Source organism: Astatotilapia calliptera, chromosome 7, assembly GCF_964374335.1.
Source record: "Astatotilapia calliptera chromosome 7, fAstCal68.1, whole genome shotgun sequence".
NCBI classification, from domain to species: Eukaryota; Metazoa; Chordata; class Actinopteri; order Cichliformes; family Cichlidae; genus Astatotilapia; species Astatotilapia calliptera.
Genome location: NC_137428.1, coordinates 20,454,361 through 20,476,087, shown reverse-complemented (window position 1 = coordinate 20,476,087; position 21,727 = coordinate 20,454,361). Strand labels below are relative to the sequence as shown.

The 21,727-nt window shown below is 39.5% G+C and overlaps 2 protein-coding genes across 2 annotated transcripts; both read left to right on the top strand.

The window, feature by feature from the left end:
- Window positions 1-211: 211 nt before the first annotated feature.
- sdad1 (SDA1 domain containing 1) lies at window positions 212-7,051 on the top strand. The gene is made up of 22 exons (XM_026173530.2): window positions 212-435; window positions 539-643; window positions 724-822; window positions 921-1,031; window positions 2,064-2,135; window positions 2,227-2,327; window positions 2,426-2,483; window positions 2,648-2,722; window positions 2,925-3,026; window positions 3,168-3,237; window positions 3,347-3,450; window positions 3,698-3,755; window positions 4,218-4,276; window positions 4,368-4,444; window positions 4,910-5,007; window positions 5,094-5,170; window positions 5,516-5,645; window positions 5,734-5,825; window positions 5,965-6,146; window positions 6,325-6,409; window positions 6,575-6,736; window positions 6,832-7,051. The coding sequence occupies exons 1-22, from the start codon at window positions 346-348 to the stop codon at window positions 6,877-6,879; spliced, it is 2,055 nt and encodes a 684-aa protein (XP_026029315.2). The 5' UTR covers window positions 212-345; the 3' UTR covers window positions 6,880-7,051.
- Window positions 7,052-7,767: 716 nt separating this feature from the next.
- On the top strand, window positions 7,768-21,702 carry klhl8 (kelch-like family member 8). Its single transcript, XM_026173529.2, has 12 exons — window positions 7,768-7,921; window positions 9,986-10,205; window positions 12,719-12,780; window positions 14,214-14,379; window positions 14,559-14,879; window positions 15,085-15,271; window positions 17,317-17,460; window positions 17,920-18,031; window positions 18,216-18,384; window positions 18,472-18,631; window positions 19,296-19,497; window positions 20,111-21,702. Exons 2-12 carry the CDS (start codon window positions 10,008-10,010, stop codon window positions 20,232-20,234), a joined length of 1,845 nt encoding a protein of 614 aa, XP_026029314.1. The 5' UTR covers window positions 7,768-7,921; window positions 9,986-10,007; the 3' UTR covers window positions 20,235-21,702.
- Window positions 21,703-21,727: the final 25 nt, after the last annotated feature.

The window sequence follows — 21,727 nt, the reverse complement described above, 5'->3', positions numbered from 1 at the left end:
TATTATTGAACTGTCTTCAAGTATACAAACATTTTTTACATGATTTTTAAATGCAAGAAAAGTTGGTGCAAAATATAAAGAGCGCTTATGAATATAAAATCAAAATATTATCACACAAAAACTCTGCATTGTTTTACATTCTTTGAATTCAACGATTTTTCTCCCCTTTAACTTTTGTACACGAGCGTTTCTTCGAAGACGAAAACAGAAGTGACGACAGTGTGGCCGGATGTGACGTTTGGATCCCCTCAAATTAAATGGCAGCGTACACATTGGCCATGCTTGCCCTGTAAGAAGTGCTGCTTTTCATTATTCTGTAACACATACATAATATAATCTTAAACCATGTCCGGTCGACAGAACAACAAACTACCAAACAATCTGCCTCAACTTCAGAATCTCATAAAAAGAGATCCGCAGTCGTACGTCGAGGAGGTGAGTGTTGTTAGCTAAGACTGCTAAACGCATTAGCTGGTAGAGTTGTTTTGGAAGTGTGAGCCTTCTTTTGCTCATGTAATCCTCTCGTTTTCGTCCGCAGTTTCTGCAACAGTACCGACACTATCAGTCCAATGTGCAGATCTTTAAGCTGCAGCCTGACAAACCGAGCAAGGAGCTTGCAGACCTCGTTATGTTTCTCGCTCAGGTAACCCGGTGTGTTTTTGGTGTAGTGAATAGTCCTGGATCTTAGAAGTTGTCTCAATACAATTATTCTTTGCCCTTCAGGTTGGTCACTGCTTCCCCCAGCAGCTCTCCACGTTTCCTAAAGAGTTGTCTGAGTTATTACTTAGTTACCACACAGTCCTGGAGCCGGACCTACGAATGGTGAGGTTGGGTTCATACACCAGGATTCATGTGAACCCGTCACTTTAGTTTTGCTAAAGACTTGAATGGTTTATATGCATTTCTGCTGTCTTTGTCAGACCTTCTGCAAAGCTCTGATCCTTCTGAGGAATAAAGACTTGATTGATGCCTCAGGCCTCCTAGAGCTCTTCTTTGAGCTGCTGCGATGTCATGACAAGCTGCTTAGGAAGGTAAGACTAAGCTCTTTCCCCAAACAGCAGCGTAATTAAGGGACATTACAGTTTTTTCCCAGTATTTTGAGAGAGCAATCTGGGAAGCTGTTGTTTAGATATTTATAAAGATAAACAAAAGTTTTGTCTGTGTAAACATGTAGACAGTTTGCCCAAAAACTAGATCAATACCGAGCATGAGGACCATTCGTGATATATGGATAATAGAAATTATTTTATGTTGCTGGGTTTTTTTTTCTTAAGATTTAAGCAGGAAGTGAAACTCTTGACATTAAGAATTTCGAGAGCCAACATGCCATCTGGGGCATCTTATCCATTTGTTGGCCAAGATTCGTTATTCTATATATACACATATATATTCGTACAATATGCTAGAGCAATAATAAAAATAAAATATCGACCTCATAATTTTCCACAGGTTGCTGTTGTAAACATGAGTGTGATTTTGAATGACTTGGCTGGTTGACTCAATCCAGTACAGCTGTTTTAGTCATAAAGCTGCTTGTTCATGTTCTGTTGATAGCTTTAGTTGGTTTTAAGCTTTTAAAACTTAGGAATTTAAAATGTAAAAAAGCCTGCATTCTGTTGGATTGAGATTTGGTGGCTGTACATGATATTTGAGTACAGTGAACTGAACTTGTCATGTTTGAGGAACCAGTTTGCGATGATTTTAGTTTTGTGAAATGGTGTGTTATCCTGCTGTGATACTCATTTGGTACTAAGATTTGATGTACTCTGCAGTCAGTGATGCTCTTCTGCAGACCTTGGTTGTACTGAGTGGTTATTTGAGCTCCTGTTGCCTAAAGCAGTCTTGCTATTCACTCGGTGTACCTAACGAAGTGGCCAGTGAGTTTAATTTTGCTAACTGGTGAATGCCTTATGTAGTGATGAGTTAATAACTTTGATCTGTGGACCTGGTTTTCTGCTGTTAGAGCTTCTGCAGACCTACCAATGGGACAGTCTTCTGATTGCTTCTGTTTATTTTTGTTTGTTTGTTTTGCTTTCATGTAAACAATGTTTTTCTCTCTTCAGACTTTGTACACACACATTGTAGCAGACATCAAAAACATCAACGCAAAACATAAAAACAACAAGGTCAACACAGTAAGTACACAGCTGTTGTGCACCCTGATATTGTTTGATAGTCTTTGTAAAATGGTGTGCACTCACAGCGTTGTGCTGTCATTTGTTACAGATGTTACAGAACTTCATGTACACCATGCTGAGAGACAGTAATCCGATAGCAGCAAAGATCTCATTAGATGTGATGGTGGAGCTGTACAAAAGGAACATATGGTGGGTTCAAAGTGAAATGGAAACGTTAAAGCGGCTATTTTACAGCCAATGTATAATTATTTTGTTTGAACATCTTTTCTTTTTTTGTTTTGTTGCAGGAATGATCCCAAAACAGTTAATGTTATCACAACCACGTGCTTCTCCAAAGTGACAAAGGTATATTTTGGGGGTATTAAGACTTAGACCTAGAGCTTTTATTGTCATTGTGGGGTTTCTTGCACAGCAAAATTGGGTATATATATATATATAAAAATACGTTGTTTATGATATTGATTAAGTGGAAACATTAGTGCTTATGACCAGGCAATCTTCTTGTTTAGATCCTTGTTGCAGGCCTTAAATTCTTCCTGGGAACAGATGAAAATGAGAAAAATGAGAGTGACTCAGAATCAGAGGTAAGCATCAAAGATGGACAGTTTGATGTATGATGATACAATATAGAAATTTTTTTTCTTTCATGCTAAGGTAGAATGCATTTGAAACAGACAAATATGGTTTAGATTTGTTGTGCAGTATTCAGTAAGTGTGTGTGTGTGTGTGTGTGTGTGTGTGTGTGTGTGTGTGTGTGTGTGTGTGTGTGTGTGTGTGTGTGTGAAGAATGAAGGGCCATCAGCGAGAGACTTGATGGCGAAATTCTCCACTGGCAAAAAAACCTCCAAGAACAAGAAGAAGCTGGAAAAGGCTATGAAAGTCCTCAAGGTGCCACTGTTTTACCTGAAGGGACTGTTTCTAATTCCAATTGTGTAACTTTAAGATGGTTAACAGGACAGTACTGAGAGATGATTTACTGCTGTGCTAGGATGAATTGTTTTAACTCTTTATCCTCGCATTTTCTCTTAGAAACATAAAAAGAAGAAGAAAGCAGAAGTTTTTAATTTCTCTGCAGTTCACCTTATTCACGACCCTCAAGGTATCTAATTGTTCAGCATCACTGCAGCAAATGGAACACACAGAATTTGCCTCGAGGTCATTTAGGCTTCCGTTCATAGAACTGTATAAAATCTATTATTTTTCTTTAGATTTCTCAGAGAAGCTCTTAAAGCAGCTGGAAGACTCAAAGGAGCGCTTCGAGGTTAAGATCATGATGATGGAGCTCATATCCCGACTGGTTGGAATCCACGAGGTCAGTGACTCATCTGTTTTTTGGGTTTTTTTTTGTTCTTTCGTAAATGAGTTTATTCAAGTCAGATTAACGCAGTTTTAAATGCACCCTTCAGTCCTGTGTGTCGGGTCTGGTAAAACATGTACTGGCTTTTATTGAACTCCACATTTAAATCGCAGCTGTTGAGGCATGAGTGACGTATGCATTGTTTTTTCTTCTTTCTTCTTCTTCTGGCGAGTAAACACTTGGTGTTCTTTTTCTTTTACAGCTCTTCCTCTTTAATTTCTACCCTTTCATCCAGAGGTTTCTTCAGCCTCACCAGAGAGGTAAAAAGAACTCACAGCTAAAGAAACAGATGCTCTTTTCTGTCCTGTACTGCTGTTTATTCATCTAGACCCAGTTTTGGGGATGTCTGCTGCCTTCTCTTGAATAAAATGGAAATAATTGGCTCTTGTTTTAGTGAGTGATACCTCATCAGCAGTGTCTCTTTGTACTGTGTTACCTGAGAGCAAAAAGTTCATCTCCCAGTGTCCACCAGCTAGATGGGATATAAACATCAGTGTCCTTTCTTAGTGGAACTTTCTTAACTGGGTCCTTCTGGTGTGGTGGTGTAGTTTAGTTTTAAAAAAAACATTCCTGATATCTCCAAAACTCAGCAACCCACCTCAAAACAATCTAAATTGATACATAGCAGTACTAACTAAGCTATTATTATTATTTACATTTAAATTAGAATTTTCATGAGAAATCATTTGTCCATGAGACTTTTCTAACCAGCATCTTTGCAGATGTGACAAAGATTCTTCTCTGTGCTGCTCAGGCCTCCCACCAGCTCGTTCCCCCTGAGGTACATTTACTCCTATTTACTCAGTCGTTTTAAGCTGGTTTAACACAGTAGTTTCACACTGCTCTTCCTGTTTAACACTGTTCTGCTGCAGATCATTGAACCTGTGATCATGACAATCGCCAACAACTTTGTGACAGAGAGAAACTCTGGAGAGGTCATGACTGTGGGGTAAGTAGGTCTTTATACGATACTCAAAAGATGTGGTGAATTGAAAAATGAGTCAAGCTAAACCTATAACATACACCGACCAGCCATTTTATTAGGTACACCTCTGTGTAATCGTGGCACAGATTCAGGAAGGAGCTCTAGATTTTCCTACCTGACACGACAGCGTCAAATGGTTGCTGCAGATTTATCAGCTGCACATCAGTTAAGCAAATCTCCTGTTCCGCCACACTCCAAAGGTGCTCTGTTGGAATGAGATCTGGTGCCATTTCAATACAGTGAACTCATTGTCATGACGATGTGCTTAAATGAGTTGAGTTGCAGACATGTGATCGGTTGATTAGATATTTTCATCAATGAGAAGTCTGTTAGGTGCCCAGCAAGTGTTCATACAGGGTTTTTGTAGCTACCTCTTTAGTTTTACTCTATACTTTTATAATAAAACTGACTTTTTCGTTTATGTTTCAGTCTCAATGCCATCAGGGAGGTGGCAGCACGCTGTCCGCTTGCCATCAACGAGGACCTTCTGCAGGACCTGTCCCAATACAAGACCCACAAAGACAAGAGTAAGTAATTGGTCTATTTCAGGTTTTTGTGATTGTGTTGAAGTCTGTATTCATGTTCACATGATGTACACTGCCTTCATTTTCAGATGTAATGATGTCTGCCAGAGGACTTATCCAGTTGTTCAGGAGTCTTAATCCACAGATGCTGCACAGAAAGGATAGGGTGAGCTTCATAGAACTCTATATGAACTTCAAAACATTTTCAAAAATGATGATTTGCCTTCCGATTTGCAGTAAAATGAGGAAAAAAATCTATTTTATGAACATTTGAGTGAATTGTGGGGTGCTATGTTTTCTTAAGTAGTCAAGTAGTGGCAGCACATTTGAAAATCTAATGTAAAATGAATGTTAATAAACCATAAAATTGTTCTGAACGTTCAAGAAGTACAAAGGAGATAAAAGATGGAGATCAGCCCATTCTTGTTACCTGGGTCAATATAAATGTTTTCCAGTTCCTAGAATAGTTGAAGCTACACGTCTGTAAGTATAAACCCTACTCGTCATTCAGGGGAGACCCACTGAGGCATCGGCAGAGGCCAAGATCAAAGACTACGGACAGCTGGAGGCTAAAGACTATATCCCCGGAGCCGAGGTCCTGGAGGTGGAGGAGGAGAACAAAGAGGGAGAGGACGATGAAGGTCGGCCACTGTTGTAACATCCGCCTGCGCGCTCTCTGCGTACGTACAGAATGTGTGAATAATATATTTGTATTGTTTTATATAACAGACGGCTGGGAGAGTGCCAGTATTAGTGATGATGATGAAGATGGGGAGTGGGTGGACGTTCACCACTCATCTGATGAAGATACAGGAGAAGTGGTGAGTTTAAAAAAATGAACAAACATAGCTTGACAGATTGCTAAAACCTCATTATTCATACTATTTCATGGTAGGAAAAAAAGGTATATATTTATAAAACTGTTCTGGTTTTTCATGTTTGTTTTTTGTTGTTAATCAGGCAGAGAAGCTTCAAAGCATGACAGCTGAGGAAAGAAAAGCCAAGGCAGCGGCGGTCAGCGCCAGCAGGCTCCTCACCCAAGATGACTTCAAGAAGATCAGTCTGGTCCAGATGGCCAAAGAGGTCAATGCTGCACCAGGCAAGAAGAGGAAAAATGTGGACAGTGATGACGAGCGAGACAAGTAAGGGCATGAAATGAACCTTAAACATTCATAAAATGAAATGTATTTTATTGAAATCTTAATAGTTTGTGCAAAACAGTTTTACTCTCAGGTTCACGGTCTCTTGAATTTAGCATGTGGGCCTTTGTGCTGATTAGCTTGTTGAGAATGACGGTCATCTTATTTATTTTTTTCCCAGAGGAGAGCTGCTGACGTTGAGAGATATTGAGAGACTGCACAAGAAACCAAAAGCGGACAAGGAAACACGACTGGCAACAGCAATGGTGAATAAATTGTGATGGAAATGTGCACATTTGTTTAAATGAAAAATCAGTTCGTGCATATGAAACACTGACTCTGGGGAGTTTAAGAAACTCTCAGTGCATTTCAGAAGTGTAAGCCTGATTTATTGTTAGCATTCTGGCCTAATGATGTGTTTGATTTTCTAGGCGGGACGGACGGACAGGAAGGAGTTTGTCAAGAAGCGGACCAAGCTAAACCCACACGCTAGCAGCAGCAACAAGGAGAAGAGGAGAAATAAGAACTTCATGATGATGAGGCACAGTCAGAACGTCAGGACTAAAGGCAAACGCTCCTTCAGAGAGAAACAGGTAAGTCACACATGCCTTTTTACAAATGTGTATATAAACAAGAAACTACTTTGGCATTTCACCTGGAAATGTTTTTTATGTGTCTTTTAATCTAGATTGCTTTACGAGAGGCTCTCCTGAAGAAGAAGAAGCAGTACAAGTAGCAGAAAAGGACATTGTGTTGTAGTTGCTTGCTAAACTTTGTGTTTAAAAAAAATCTAAATAAAAAACGTAGATCCTTTAATTGGACTGTAAAACACACTTTAACATGTATTTTTTTTTCTGTGGATAAACAGCATAATTTACTCATTTTCCGAAATAAATGATCTTTGATAATTGTGTGATGTGTTTTACTTGAGTTGGTTGTCATTTTTATTCACTATATACTTTTAATATTAAGTTAAATGTAAATATCTGGTATGTCAGAATACAAGCGCTGACTGAGTGTTCTCTGTTTTTGTACTGTTCTATTTAACTACATTAAACACAGCGCTCTTAGTTTTGATACTATCTGCTGGAACACTGTTGCATATTTTTAAGCCATGCCTCTCCATGTTTGCTTGTGTATGAACTTCCACGACTTGTTTTCAGTGTTGTTTGCAGGGTGCTATAGAAATGCCAGCCATACACTACTGTTCAGTAAAGAGAACTCCTCAGGGTACAAAGGTGTTAATGTGCGATCTTATGTAAGATTTTATTGGAGAATAGAGTTGTGTAATTGTAATTACAATCTTAAATGTCCTTACTTTGCACATTTCTCCCCACTTTAGGGCTTTATTTGTCCCAAGTGTTGTCTACTGTACCCACTTCTTTAGCTTCTTATGTTTTATTTATACACACACACACACACCATAGTACTGTTGTACTGCTTTTTAGATGCTTTAACTTTTAAGCTGGCACCATTACACTGTAACAGATTTGATATTGGTATTTTTATCGGTATCAAATTTAATGTCTTAGATGTCAGACATCAACGTTAAAGTGTCAGTATCTCAGAACCGAGAGGCAGGTGTGTGGGGGATATTTCAGGGTGTCACAGAGACCGCTTTATTTAGCTTACATTTTGTTACTTCGGCTTCTTTTTCTGTACTTCTTTGAAACTACATTACCCGTGAAGCACCTGGAATCACAACAAACGTGCCACTGCCAAGCAGCAAAGCATTCCCCTCAATGAAGCCGGCATCTTAATTCTCGCTGCGACATGAGGTATTTCTTTATAATTCATTTGAACGCTTATGAAAATTAACTTTTTTATTTATCGCAGTTCTGCTGTAACTTTTTGGGGGGCTAAATTTGTGTCCTCATCTTGTCCGTTTCCTGTCAGACAACGTTAGCTGTCATGCGAATGCTAATCTGCCTAGTAGCTGCTTTTAGCAAACAAGCTAGCCAATAATCTGCTGCTAGCATGGCTGTCTAGATTTATAATGCAGAGCAGTAATTTCATTTCCCTGGTTTTTAAGACACAAACGAGCATACTATGTGTAACTAACTAGTGGTGCTATACTGTGGAGACTAAACCATAATTGCGTCTCGATTCACAAATTGTTGACCTTTGGATGAATGTATGTCGACAGAGATTTTAGTTCAGTTGTTTTGTTGACCGTTTTGACCGAGTTTAACAACCTACCTACATGCAGTAAAACAATCTTGGATGAAACCTGTCCTTAATGTTCTTTACGCAGAACAGCCAGATGCAATATTTAAGTTGGTGCAGATTATTTAGTGCACTGAGGGCTACTTAAAGCATGAGACCTGTACAAGATATAATATCTGATAAATGCGACAATAATCTATAGGTGTAGATGAAGTGTGCTAAATGCTATCCATGGCAGAGAAGATGATGTAAATGCAAACTCTGTGCAGATAACTGTATTGCAGATTGGCCCTTTGACATTTATCAGACACTTTCAAGAGCTGCCTGACCCTTAACTCAGTGTGCATTCACTTGTCAGTTTTATTAGTCAGTTAATGACAAAGAACAACATTTGACCTCATTAAGGGCACTTGCAGTGCTCCCTTGGAAGTAGGTGAAGTAATTTGACATGACAACTGTAGGTCTTTGGAAGAGCGTGACTCTCTTTGTATGCTAAAGTGCCTCACATTGATCCCGTTAGTTCATCAGTGGGAGTCTTGATTTTTGTGTCACATGAGAAAATGTGATTGTTATCATCCTTCTGCGTGCACTTTGAGCAGTAGTTGTGCACTGCATCTGTCGTTAAATTATTGACTCTCTCACTCCACTTCCTCTTTATAAATAAAATAACACAGTCTGATCATCTTAGCATCTTAAAACCACCTCCAACGGTTGCTTAGGCCAACCCAGCTTTTGCCTTTTAAATAAAATGGATATTGCTGCATCCCTACATATGTTGAAGCCTATCCACAAGCCTACAAAGTAGAAGAGAAGTGGCAATTGGCTTTGATCATAAGTGCATATGATGGGACTTGATGTTTTCTGCTCTTTTAGCTGAGAGGACTAGTGATGAGGGGGCGATACACTGAGGCTATTCAGTATCAGGGGCATAGCTTAAAAAAAGCGAGACAGTACATCATCTGTAAAGCGTAGGTGGAGCTTAAAGCTTCAGCTGTTACTCTCACTTTCTGTTCTTAAATAAAGACATATCAATTTTGGAAATTGTTCATCAGATTCATCGATCGGTAGGTTTTTTTAATGGATTAGATTGTTGAGTTTTTTCATTTTTAAAGTGTGATTTGTGTGTTTGAGGGAACTGCTTTTCCTGTGTTTTGCTAAAGTAGTGAAGAAGTGACACTAACGGGGGAGGAATACTGACTTAACTTGCTCAGCTGACAGGTCGTGTCCCCCACCCCTCACTTCCTCTTCGTTGCCTCTCTTGAAGGTTGCTGTTATTTGTGCGGTTGCAGTTGTTGGATGCAGTTGAATTCAGTGGAATTTAAAAATTGCACTTATTATTGATTACAGGCTGTGATTAGACTGTTAGTATTGTTGGGTTGGGTTTTTTGTTGTTTTACAGTCTTACACTACAATCCAATAAAACTGAGAAAAGATGAACAGCGATAGAGGCTTATGAATGAGCCATGAATATAGAGACGGGAGAAGAGATTCGCTATTCCACTGCTTTCCTTGTAGCAGACACTTATGTGTGAACATTTGCAGTTATTTTAACATAAAATAACCTGATTTAAATAGAATTAAAGCATCTGTATTGTTAAAACACTGCAAAACAAAAAATACCTAAGTGGAAAGAATATGATTTTATGTATTTACTGGCTTCTATTTTTACCATCTAGGTGTTGTTTCCTGTAGCCCACTATGGCACCGGGGGATGTGGTGCCAGACCATGCCAAACAGCTGAAGTCCAAGGAGAAGCGACCTGCAAGCAGGGCATTGAAATCAGAATGTGAACCTGACGGGTCCTTTGTCTTTGAGGCTCATGAAGCCTGGAAGGACTTCCATAACTCCCTCCGGCATTTCTATGAAGTGGGTGAACTCTGTGACGTCACGCTGAAGGTGGGCCTATGCACCTGGACTCGAGAAAAATTTGTTCCTTTTTACTTTTTGATTTTTGGTTTTTAGATTGGCCTATTCACAATTTCAGAACTAATGCCAAAATCACATCACATGGTGAACATTAAGGAGTAACTTATATACAGGATGGGCCATTTATATGGATACACCGTAATAACATGGGAATGGTTGGTGATATTAAAGTCCTGTTTGTGGCGCATTAGTATATGTGAGAGGGCAAACTCCTCAAGATGGGTGGTAACCATGGTGGCCATTTAGAAGTCGGCCATCTTGGATACAACTTTTGTTTTTTCAATAGGAAGAGGGCCATGTGACACATCAAACTTATTGGTAATGTCACAAGAAAAACAATGGTGTGCTTGGTTTCAACGTAACTTTATTCTTTCATGAGTTATTTATAAGTTTCTGACCACTTATAAAATGTATTCAATGTGCTGCCCATTGTGTTGGATTGTCAATGCAACCCTCTTCTCCCACTCTTCACACACTGATAGCAACACCGCAGGAGAAATGCCAGCACAGGCATCCAGTATCTGTAGTTTCAGGTGCTGCACATCTCATATCTTCACACCATAGACAATTGCCTTCAGATGACCCCAAAGATAAAAGTCTAAGGGGGTCAAATCGGGAGACCTTGGGGGCGATTCAACTGGCCCACGACGACCAATCCACTTTCCAGGAAACTGTTCATCTAGGAATGCTCGGACCGGGCACCCATAATGTGGTGGTGCACCATCTTGCTGGAAAAACTCAGGGAACGTGCCAGCTTCAGTGCATAAAGAGGGAAACACATCATCATGTAGCAATTTTAAATATCCAGTGGCCTTGAGGTTTCCATTGATGAAGAATGGACCCACTATCGTTGTACCCCATATACCACACCAAACCATCACTTTTGTTGTGCCAAGAGTCTTGGAGGGATCCATCCAATGTGGGTTAGTGTCAGACCAATAGCGGTGGTTTTGTTTAACGTCGCCATTCACATAAAAGTTTGCCTCATCACTGAACAAAATCTTCTGTGTGAACTGAGGGTCCTGTTCCAATTTTTGTTTTGCCCATTCTGCAAATTCTGTGCGCCGATCTGGGTCATCCTCGTTGAGATGCTGCAGTCGCTGGAGTTTGTAAGGGTGCCGTTTGTGAGTAGCTAATATCCGCCGAAGGGGATAATAATGCCACTAACTAATGCCACTCTCCAGTGATATGTGGCGAGTGCTACACTGTGGGCTCTTGCTGAATGAAGCTAGGACAGCCACTGATGTTTCTTCATTAGTGACAGTGTTCTTGCGTCCACATTTTGGCAAATCCAACACTGAACCAGTTTCACGAAACTTACCAAGCAGTTTGCTAACTGTAGCGTGGGAGATGGGTGGTCTTGTAGGGTGTCGTGCATTGAAATCTGCTGCAATGACCCGGTTACTGCGTTCACCAGATATCAACACAATTTCAATCCGCTCTTCACGTGTTTACCTCTTCGACATGTCAATGGCTGTGAACAAAGAGAAACTTGTAAATAACTCATGAAAGAATAACGTTACGTTGAAACCAAGCACACCATTGTTTTTCTTGTGACATTACCAATAAGTTTGATGTGTCACATGGCCCTCTTCCTATTGAAAAAACAAAAGTTGTATCCAAGATGGCCGACTTCTAAATGGCCACCATGGTCACCACCCATCTTGAGGAGTTTGCCCCCTCACATATACTAATATGCCACAAACAGGACTTTAATATCACCAACCACTCCCATGTTATTACGGTGTATCCATATAAATGGCCCACCCTGTACATTAGGGCTATACAGTTATTTTTGATCAATATTGAGATCGTGATTATTTGTCAGGATAATTTATTGATTTCCATGGCAATAGACATTTTTATTGCTCTTTCATGGAAGTATAATACTATAATATATAATCCATATTACATTCTTAATAATACACAAATCTGTGTATCGAAATAAAATTGGTCCCCCTTATCCACCTGATTTGGGTGCAGCCCTTACAGGAAAACTGTAATGCAAAGAAAAGACAAAGATAAATCCACAAGGCACTGCTTTCTCTTTTACATTGTGAAAGATGTTTATTCACCTGGCTCAAGTGCATCCCCTAGGAGCTAACGTTTCACTCTATTTATTGGATTTTCATGATGTGAATAAAACTTGTAGCAAAGCATTTGACAGCAGTGAGGTCCCTCATTTTGTATATAGTGCAGCTATCGCCACACATAACTATGAGGGGATAAAATATGTTTTGTAGTAAAGTTGATTATTTTCCTGAAACATCCATTTACTCATCATGTTTAGTGGACGCACTTTAGCCAAAAAGAATACAGTTGTGTCTGTGATTTCAGTCAGTGTTTGTAAGCTCCATGAATTTTTCAGTATCACTGAAGGAAACTAGTTTTGATTGAGATTAAAATTTGATTAATCGTGTAGCCCTAATTTAATGATGTCAAAGTGTGCTTGTATCATGTATTTTCTGTTTTTCTTTTTCTAGGTTGGCAGCAGGTTGATACACTGTCACAAGTTGGTGCTGGCCTGTGTTATCCCTTACTTCAGGTATGTTTTGCCTGTATCGGTGTCTTAACCCTGGGTTTTTTTCTAACAGCCATAGGGGGGAGACTTCTTGGATTAAAAAAAAAAAAGATATCTGTATGTACAGAAGAATGTACGACCTAAGGACACAAAGTTTTACTAACGGGTTTATTGTCTCAGTTGTTAGTTTTAAGCCTTATCTAACACAGTATGGTTTGATTTTGTATATTGTGTTCTAAGAACGGTCCACAACTCCCTCATCATATCCAGTTTGCAAATAAATAAGATAACAATGGTCAAAAGTGGCAAACCAGTGACTTTTCCACCTTTTATTTGTTAAGTTTTACTTTTTCTTTAGTTTTTATTTACGATGTTGGCTGCTTTTTCAATCATTTTCAGTCCTTGTAGCTGACAGTTTTCAGAGAAATGCATAAATTGGTATTTTTGCAACAACAAGATGATTCCCGAAGATCTATCAGCTCAAAACCTGCAACAGCATGGTGTGCAGTGTGTTTTCACAAAAAAAAGACAAAAGAAGCGGCAAGCCCAAAAACAAAAAACATACAGTGGTCCCTCGTTATATCGCGGTTCACTTTTCGTGGCCTCGCTGTTTCGCGGATTTTTTTGTGTGCAATTTTGCATGTTTGGCTTTTTGTTTTTTTACAGCGCATTGTGTTCTGCATCCTGATCGGCTGTAGACAATTTTCAATAAATCTCGTGCCGTGTCTCCTGTACAGTACAGAATGCGTTCAGCTTGTCAAATTTACATTAATCATCACTAGCAGAAGACAACAAACACAACAGTGTCGACGTCAAAGGATTATAAGGCGCATTAAGTGAAACCAATCAAACTTTACTCAACTCATTCTTCTTGCTTCCTCCACTTCCGTACCATTAATTCATTAATGTTGAATTCTCTCACATCTGCTCTATTCCCATGTTCTGGACCTGAAAACATGGTTTGACTTTGGTTTCATTCTATAATACTGGACTTGTTTTTCTACGAAGGTTTGAACTTTGAGAGAGTTTAAACAAGAGAGAAACGTGTCAAAATGTTCATGCCCGTCTGAGAAAAATGTATAAAGTGTGTAGTGAAGGGTTTTACAGCCTTAAAACATCTATAATAATTGTAAGAAATAAACTTCGCGGATTTCACCTATTGCGGATTATTTTTGGAACGTAACACCCGCAATAAATGAGGGACCACTGTACTGCAGATGAACAGTATTTGAAAATTTTTTAATATTTACATTACAATAATTTATTTAAAAATCCAAACTCTTATTAGTGTTTAAAGTTTATTTTCAGCTAAAATCAGTTTTCATAGACTAAAAGGTTACTGCTGTCAAAGTATCGATTTTTGGCAACTTGTAATGTGAACCATGGTTGCATTTTTAAACATTAGTTGGTGCCTTGTTTTGAATCTTTGTGTTCAAGTGACTTTTTCATTTCATCAGGGCCATGTTCCTGTCAGAGATGTCTGAAGCCAAGCAGGAACTGATAGAAATTAAAGACTTTGATGGTGATGCCATTCAGGACCTGGTGCATTTTGCTTATTCCTCCAAGCTCACCTTAACTGTGGATAATGTCCAGCCACTGCTTTATGCTGCCTGCATCCTTCAGGTAGACAAGCACAACAAGCACTAGCATCTGATTATAACATGAACAGAGGTGTCCTGCGTTTCAAGTATAGTTTTGATTTACCACATTAATGCATAATGACAGTTTTAATCTAGAAAAACACTGAACTATATAATCCAACTCATAATTTTTGAAGTTGATTTATTGCCTCTTTCAAATAGGTTGAGTTGGTGGCGAGAGCCTGCTGTGAATACATGAAGGCACACTTTCACCCCACCAACTGCCTGGCAGTTCGAACCTTTGCCGAGAGCCACAATCGGGTGGACCTGATGGACATGGCTGACCGCTACGCCTGCGAGCACTTCACAGAGGTAGTGGAGTGTGAGGACTTCACATGTGTGTCTCCCCAGCACTTGCGTACATTACTGTCCTCCAGCGACCTCAATATTCACTCGGAGACACAGGTGTACAATGCAGCAGTGAAATGGCTAAACGCAAACCCACAGCATCACGAGGCCTGGCTGGACCAGATCATGTCTCAGGTTTGAGAATGGCCTGGAAAGGTTTTTTTTTTCTTTTCTTTTTTATATTAGTGTTGTATTCTTGAATGTGTGTCAGAAGTCAGAGTTTATCACCTGGTTTACTGATTACCTGAATGTTTAAGGGAATAACTGTGAGTAAAAGGAGTGTTATATAATCACTTTAGCATCCGCATGACACCCGCATGTATGTTTGTCTCTCCTTTAGGTGCGCCTGCCCCTACTACCAGTAGAGTTTCTGACTGGAACCGTGGCAAAAGATGAGATGATCAAAGGTAACCTGAGCTGTCGTGACTTGATGGATGAAGCCAGAAACTACCACCTGCACCTCAACAACAAGGTGGTTCCAGACTTTGAGTATTCAGTCCGTACCATACCCAGGAAGCACACTGCAGGTACCTTTATATGGTGGTGCTCTGCTGTGAGCATGTAACAAGTCTTTTGTTTTATGGCATTTAGAAAGTCATTACAGCACATTTTCTTATCTTTATAAAAGCACACTTGCAGACATAAAACCAAGTGGCTTTTTGCAAGTTCATGTGCAGTTACGGACCTATTTACATCACATTACATTAGTACCTTAAATCTGCTGTTATAGGCAGATGGTTTGGGGGTTTTAATTATAGTCAAGCTAGAGATAAGTAGCACAGTGCTGATGAATATCACTGAAACAACCCAAACTATCTCTTCATTCCTAATGCTCCTCACTTCAAATAGTCACTGTAACGTGTAACTGTGCTTGCATTTTAAGAATTAAACATAATAAAATTGAAAAGGTGGCAGTGAGACATCGTTGCTGAGCTGCAGAGGCATATTATAGCAGTCTAAAGTATGGTTGCGCAATTAATTGAATTCATTAAATGTACACATGATTGAGCAATATCGAAAATGCGTGCTCTGTTAATTGAACTCCACACAAAAGCAAATCAAGGGCTCCTTGAATCCTTCCCTTATAAAAAGGACATTTAATGACCTCTCCTGTACCCTTAATGACCAGGTTTTACTCCTCAGTAAATATCAACAAAGACGAGGTTTGATGACAATTTAGAATAGGTTCCAGGTTGTTCTGAGGGTAGCCATAGTAAGCTATATAGACAGAAACCATCACCAATAACTTTTGAAGCAGGCCTGAAATAGGACAGAAAATACTCTGTTCAGAAAAGAGAAACTCGGGTTACCCCTAGTAGGCGTTTAGGAGGGAAAGATTTGAATCAGTGCCTGACTACATGAGCCAATCACAGCTGTTCCTTGTACCATGCAGCTTGAGGTTTCCTGGATTAATGTTAAAAGGAAGATGTACAACAAAAATCAGATGACATCTGCTACAACAGAAGGTACTGGACATTTAATGGGCTATACTTCAGCCACCTGAAAACACCTCAACCTAAAATGTAATTCATGCACGAAGGTCAAGAGAAACAGTGCAATGTTTGCTAATCTCAAATGTCCATAAAGTGAGCCTGTAGAGTGTGTCAGCTCACCAAAATACACTAAAATCACAATTGCAGTCCTATTCCATTTGGCCAAAGCTGAGTGTCCATTAAACACTGTGAGTAACACAGTGTTTAATGGACAAAGGCTTTGGGAAAATGGTAAACATATTATGCCTTTCTCCAAAAGTTGATTCTGTTCATCTGGACGTAGCGTTTTGTGGGAGAAACGTTTTGTCACTCATCCAAGTGACTTCTTCAGTCTCAGCTGACTGCAGGTTTCCCCAAATCTTATAAACAGTACATTTGCATAATGACTGAAACCAGCCCAGTGAAGGAACAATGGGCTGGGAGGTCAGTTCCTTAATCATAATTATGCAAATACTCATGACCACTGATCAAAGACCACTGATCAGTTATGCCTTTCTGCAGTTATTTTGCAAAAGTGACAAAAAACCTACACTGTCACACCATGACAGGGGAAAAGGCGGGGGTGTCTCAGGGGTTCCAAGTATTTTGCTACAAGTTTGTGTCATGTCAGATACAATGAATGGAGTGAAAGACTTTATATTTTGCTTCTAGAAGATGCACTGATGTCACACTGCATTGGTTTTTATTAAAAGAAATGTAGGACAGTGTATAAATGAAAGCAATGCTCTGCTTGATTTTTCCAGACTTCTCTTAATAAAGAAATTCAAGACCTAATTTTCACTCGGATGCTAACAAATAGCTTTCTCCTGCTTCTGGCGAGTAATTTTAATATGTGTGGGTTGCTCTGTCCACCTGTGGATTGTTCTCTGGGATTGTAACAAAAACACTGCACTGAGTTTAAAAGTTGCTGCCATGCCATGAAAAATAAGGGCCCTGAATCTCATGCTCAAATAGATCTTTCAAAACTTTTAATAACTTGTAATTTATATTAACTTTTCCATGTTGGCTAAAGTGTTTTTCATCTTCTTTCTGAAGACCTCAGAGTGCCAGGCATTTGTTCTGTCCAATTGTTTCTTCAGGAGTTTTGTTCTGCGTGGGTGGCCGGGGCGGTTCTGGTGACCCGTTTCGCAGCATTGAGTGTTACTCCATCACTAAGAACAGCTGGTTTTTTGGCCCTGAAATGAACAGCAGACGGCGTCACGTGGGCGTAATATCTGTAGGAGGTAAGAAAGATGTCGTATGATTGCGTTACAGAATGTAAACAAGAACATTTTCACCTGAACGATGAAATGTTGAGCTATGGAAGCTGAGGGAGTAGAGTACAACATACTCAGTAAAGTCAAAAGTGGGCACAGATGAGCCAGATCCTCCTGATCACACAGTTAAATTGTCTCATACCAATATGGTTCTCAGTCGGATGCTGCTGTTCACTGGTGCAAGTGTTCTTGAGGAGAAAGAAAGCATAACCATGAAAGAAATGAACAGATGAGTCTGATCCAGGAGAGCTGCACCTTCCAATTAACTGGACATTAAGGATCTGCTGCTAATGCTTGATACTAATAGGATTGTGGCCAATCAGTGATTTTCTGATTAGTGTGCAGTATGTCAATATTAATGGTATCAGTTCATATTCTGGTCATGTGATGGTAAACAAACAGGGAATTACAATTTGTTTTCTTCAGGCAAAGTTTATGCTGTTGGGGGCCATGATGGTAATGAACACTTGGGAAACATGGAGATGTTTGACCCCTTCACTAACAAGTGGATGATGAAAGCGTCGATGAATACCAAAAGGTATCAATCGAAAATTTGCTCCAGTGCAACTCCTGAAGAAAAGTTGGAGTGATTTAAAAATATTTAATGATCACACAGAAAGAAAAAAATTACAAGTTTTGATCCTGTTCCATAGTAAGGAATGTACGTTTCTTTCTGTGAAGCATTAACTGTATGGCTAGTTTCATGAACATATGTATTTCAGGAGGGGGATAGCCCTGGCAGCCCTTGGTGGTCCTATATATGCTATTGGAGGTCTGGACGACAACTCCTGTTTCAACGACGTGGAGCGTTATGACATTGAAAGTGACTGCTGGAGTGCCGTGGCGCCGATGAACACCCCCAGGGGAGGAGTTGGATCCGTGGCACTGGGGGTAAAACTGAAGAGAAAGGTCAAAAACATCTATCTGATCTGCGATATGTACTCAGCACTTAACTACTTTATGCTCTCCCATTTTCAGAATTTTGTGTATGCTGTGGGAGGCAACGACGGCGTGGCGTCACTGTCCAGTGTGGAACGGTTTAATCCTCATCTCAACAAGTGGACAGAGGTCTGCGAGATGGGACAGCGTCGGGCTGGAAATGGAGTCAGCAAACTCAATGGCTGCCTCTATGTAGTGGGTAAGAGGAATTGTAGGAGAACACTTGTCATATTCTTCTCTACAGGCTGATTCGTTGGATAGTCCAATAATGTTGGAATTTACTGCACGGAATTTATATGATGCAGTTTGTCAATGTTTGCTTCCTCTTTCATGCGTGCTTCTTTGGTGAACCAAACAAATGCTCAATCCAGAAAGCTGAAAGTTCATTGTTTGTAAAGCTATTTGGTAACTGATTCACAGAAAGAGGATTTTATTGCATCACCTCAATTTAAAGAGTTGTTTGAGGTTCACCAGCTTCAGGTAAAAACATGTAATGCTGTTGTATAGCTACTTGTAGAGCTGCTTATAGAACAAAATAACTACATTTGTTTGAGTAATTAGTGAGGATTTGCAGCTACCCTTGAAATCCCCAAAGAAAGTATTCGAATAGTCGTCCTAGTGTTGATATCTATACTGAGGTGTCAAACCTCATCATGAAGTGTACAGGGGAGGTCGTTAAATGCCGTCTTTATGGGAGACAGTGTTAAAAACAGGTGTTAAACCTGAGTGTGAGGTTTTACTAATATTCTCAGCATTTCACGCATTTTTTTATTTCGCATGGGAGTTTCACATTTATAACAACATCCTAAAAATCCCCCCAAAATAAAATTTTTATGACTGTCTTATCTTATAATTTTCCAAAGGTGGTTTTGATGACAACTCGCCACTGAGCTCCGTAGAGCGCTTTGACCCACGAATGCACCGCTGGGAGTACGTGTCAGAGCTCACCACCCCACGTGGAGGGGTCGGGGTCGCCACTGTAATGGGAAGAGTGTTTGCAGTCGGGGGACACAATGGGAACATTTACCTGAACACAGTGGAGGCTTTTGAGCCACGAATGAACAGGTCAGTAGGAGAAGCACGAGGGTTGTGTTTCTACATGTACAGAGATGTGAGAGAATAACTTTTTTCAGTAGGCGTAAAACTGAGCAGCAAATGTTCTGGATGCATTCCTGTTTCAAATGTTTTTTCCCCACTATTATTCTTCAAGAATATGTATATACATAAAAAAGCAAAAATTAGGTATTTATTAGATGATTCTTAATAAGAGTCTGATGAAAGTAGGGTTACTGGCAGTGGGCAAATTGATCCAACATCATTAATCATCTTTTTACAAGAATACATTATGTCAACTGCTGATTTGGCTCCTGGTATCATTCCTAGCTTGGATACCGATAAACCATTCACTTGACTTGAAAATTAAAATTAATATTAAAATATAGGGACTTGAACCATCTATCATTGTAATTTGATTGGTTTTTTTGAGCTACACTCATTAGACACTCATAAGTCCATAATTATAGATTATTTGTACATTATATATGTACCATATATTTAGCCTAAAACATTTGAAGGACTTGAGTAGTTTTCTAAATAATGGAATTTTAAAATGACCTCTAAAAGTCCAAAGTGTTCTTGTTGTTAATTGTCTATTGATTTGTGTATCTTTGCTGTTCAGGTGGGAGCTGGTGGGCTCAGTGTCTCACTGCCGTGCTGGAGCTGGAGTCGCTGTCTGTTCGTCTCACGTCAGCCAGATCAGAGACGTCGGACAAGGCTCCAGCAACGTGGTCAACTGCATGTGAGCTCCACTCCACGCACTATCAGGCGACTGACTGCCAGGCCACCGTCACATCCGATAACTGCACAAAATCGGAGAAATTTCACCCGATGTTCAGTTTTTTCAGTGAGATTTTAATGACTTGAAGTGCACATTTGACAAATCTGAAGTCTTCTGTGACAAAAAGACACTTTGAAGACATTTGTGACTCCTGCAGGTGTTCTGTACAATCATTGATGTTGTATTTTGTACTGTACTTTTCCTTGTTTCCCTGCTTTGACTGAGTTTTGACTGTTTAAGGGAAAATAGTAGCTGAGCCATGTACATATACAGACCACATGAGAATGAGAGGGGTGCTTTGATTCATATCGTGAACAAGAATGTTTTAGTTGGCCAGTATGAAAGCATTCTAACCATCAGTCCTAATCGGTCTCTCTGTCCTCCATCGTAATCTTTCAGAGAGATGTGACACATTAGTAGTTTGAAGGTATTCATACTGGCTTCAACACTTGCCTGTGCACCAGTTCATTTAAATTATTCCCATGAATCTGAAATGTGATGTGAAAACGCCACGAAATGTCCAAGACTGTTGCCCTCGCATTTCCAGATTAGTGAAAACAAACGTTTAAAGGTTTAGAACAGCTGAAGTAAGGCAGAGCTTACTTGAATATTTATAGGTATTTTTTTCTCCATTATTGTGTTTTGATAATCATTTAGAGCTCACTGATCTAAATCGTTGATTAGCGACTGACTGGTGAATTACGCTGCTGCAAGTGCCAAACACACAAAAACTGTAAATGCCAGTCCGGTGTAACAATCTGCTGAAAGTCGACTCATTTACGTCGACTTTAGAGCTGAGAAAAGTGTGATGACTATAACTGAGAGATGAGGTCACTGCTCATCTGTTATAGTCATCACTAAATCATTAAAGCAATATGGTGCACCTCTTTGGTTCTTTTCCATTATTGCATCGAGATCTGGTCAGAACTGACAGAAGCTGACTTTGAAAACACTGTCAGTGCTTTCAGATTTTTAAAAGATTGTGTCTGTGGATGGTTGTTCTGTTATATTTTAATATATGAACACTTTTGTATACCAATATAGCCGTCTCTTTGGCATTATTCTTTACTGACTAATCCATTGCTGTGCACTATTTTCCTAGACTAGATGTGAAGTCTTGAGTATATTTTTGTCAGAAATGGAGAATTTAAAGTTTCAAGTTGTTCATCAATACATGCTTATTTCTGCCATATGAAGAAAGAAAATATTATTTCTGATAATGTTTGTATGAGTAAAATACATATTATTGCAGATTTCTCTCTGGTATTATTGATATCATTTTTACACTAAAATTAAAGCCAACTTTATTAGTAAATGAGTCTTTTGTAAACTTTGCTGTGTAAGCTTGGTGTTCTTCCTCCTTTTGACTGCTTCCATTTGGTGGTTTATTTACATGGTATCAGTTGGCACAATAAAGATATATGTAAATGTTACTTGGTGAGATTCCTCTTTATTTCT

What these genes read in the sequence shown, in the direction of transcription:
- sdad1 (XM_026173530.2), top strand. Translation starts at nt 346, where the DNA reads ATGTCCGGTCGACAGAACAACAAACTACCAAACAATCTGCCTCAACTT. An exon ending in GGAGAGGTCATGACTGTGGG is followed by an intron (nt 4,445 to 4,909) that starts GTAAGTAGGTCT and finishes TTTATGTTTCAG; the next exon opens with TCTCAATGCCATCAGGGAGG. An exon ending in TGCTGCACAGAAAGGATAGG is followed by an intron (nt 5,171 to 5,515) that starts GTGAGCTTCATA and finishes CTCGTCATTCAG; the next exon opens with GGGAGACCCACTGAGGCATC.
- klhl8 (XM_026173529.2), top strand. Translation starts at nt 10,008, where the DNA reads ATGGCACCGGGGGATGTGGTGCCAGACCATGCCAAACAGCTGAAGTCC. An exon ending in ACCCAGGAAGCACACTGCAG is followed by an intron (nt 15,272 to 17,316) that starts GTACCTTTATAT and finishes TTGTTTCTTCAG; the next exon opens with GAGTTTTGTTCTGCGTGGGT. An exon ending in GGGCGTAATATCTGTAGGAG is followed by an intron (nt 17,461 to 17,919) that starts GTAAGAAAGATG and finishes TGTTTTCTTCAG; the next exon opens with GCAAAGTTTATGCTGTTGGG.